The sequence below is a fragment of the Aureococcus anophagefferens genome (genome assembly GCF_000186865.1).
Source record: "Aureococcus anophagefferens unplaced genomic scaffold AURANscaffold_1720, whole genome shotgun sequence".
In the NCBI taxonomy this organism is placed as follows: Eukaryota; class Pelagophyceae; order Pelagomonadales; family Pelagomonadaceae; genus Aureococcus; species Aureococcus anophagefferens.
In genome coordinates this window covers 1-1,245 of record NW_008706524.1, presented here as the reverse complement: position 1 = coordinate 1,245, position 1,245 = coordinate 1, and the positions used below count along the sequence as shown (strand labels likewise).

The 1,245-nt window shown below is 63.1% G+C and overlaps 2 protein-coding genes across 2 annotated transcripts; one reads left to right on the top strand and one right to left on the bottom strand.

The window, feature by feature from the left end:
• Positions 1–43: 43 nt before the first annotated feature.
• AURANDRAFT_69422 (hypothetical protein) lies at positions 44–400 on the top strand (the record flags this gene model as incomplete). The annotated part of the gene is made up of 1 exon (XM_009045191.1): positions 44–400. The coding sequence occupies one exon, from the start codon at positions 44–46 to the stop codon at positions 398–400; it is 357 nt and encodes a 118-aa protein (XP_009043439.1).
• Positions 401–748: 348 nt separating this feature from the next.
• AURANDRAFT_35690 (hypothetical protein) lies at positions 749–1,240 on the bottom strand (the record flags this gene model as incomplete). The annotated part of the gene is made up of 1 exon (XM_009045190.1): positions 749–1,240. The coding sequence occupies one exon, from the start codon at positions 1,238–1,240 to the stop codon at positions 749–751; it is 492 nt and encodes a 163-aa protein (XP_009043438.1).
• Positions 1,241–1,245: the final 5 nt, after the last annotated feature.

Below are 1,245 nucleotides of genomic sequence, written 5' to 3'. Positions count from 1 at the left end.
CGTCGCCTTCCTCATCTTCTTCGTCACGCTCACGCCCATCGCCATGACCTTCCCCCTCTTCATCGCCGCCCTCGTCTACATCCGCACGAAGATCCTGCCCAAGTACTACGACGCCGCGGTGCTCGAGCTCCTCGACCCCCTCATCGACCTCGCGCCCGACGACGCCGCGGACCGGTCCCAGCACCCGAGCACGCACAACCTCCTCGCGCTCGAGGCGGAGATGCGCGCCATCGAGGGCGAGGCGCGGGCCCTCGAGAGCGCGCGCGCGGCGGCCGCGCTCGCGATCCGCGAGGCGCGCGCGGCGACGCCGCCCTTCGACGGCGACGACGACGCCAAGGCCAAGCACGACTCGCCCGCGCGCAAGCGCAGCATCTCGGGCTCGGGCGACGACGCGGCGTAAATAGTGTTTAGGCTATACTTGCGCGTCGAGCTCCGCGAGGCACTTTATAGCACACTCGTCGCCCTTGGCGGCGGCGCGCTCGAACCAGTATCTGGCTTTGCCGAGGTCGACTTCCGTGCCTCGCAGGGCCACACAAGGGGCCGACGGGTGCGGGTCAGGGTTCTTGGCCGACGGAGCCCCGCACCTTTACCCTCACCCTCCGGTCCGAAACCCTTACCCGCACCCGTTATCACGGGTCCTGGGAATTTGGGCACCCTTACCCTTACCCGCGGGTGGCACCCTACCAAAATCCTCTAATTTAAAAAAAAAATATATGGAAACCGCCGAATTTGGATTCGGACGCGCAAATTAAGCTGCTTTTGGATCGACCCGACAACCTGGCAGCTGCATTACACGCCCTCGAACGGAAATCAGGAGGTCGGCCAGGCGCGGGACACCCTCGAGGGTAAGGGGCGTCCCTCGCACCCGTGGCTTTTCGTCGGTACCCGCACCCGTACCCGAGCCAAGGGTTCTGGGAATTTGGCGGCCCCTCACCCTTACCCTCCCGAGGGTTTCGCGGGTTCTCGGGTCGGCCCCTCGCCCTTGTGTGGCCCTGGTGCCTCGTCCGTCCCTGTAACAAAGGCCAAGGCAATACTCCGCATCGGTATCGCCTTGATCCGCCGAGAGCGCGTAGTACCGGATAGATTCTTCAAATTTCTTCTCAGATTCAAGTAAAACCCCTAAATCGAATTGCGCGACCGCGTCGCCTCGGTCTGCGGCCGCGCGATACAGTTTCATCGCCTTCTTCTTGTCCAGCTTGACGCCACTTCCGTTCTCGTACAATAATCCAAGGTGTATCATCGCGT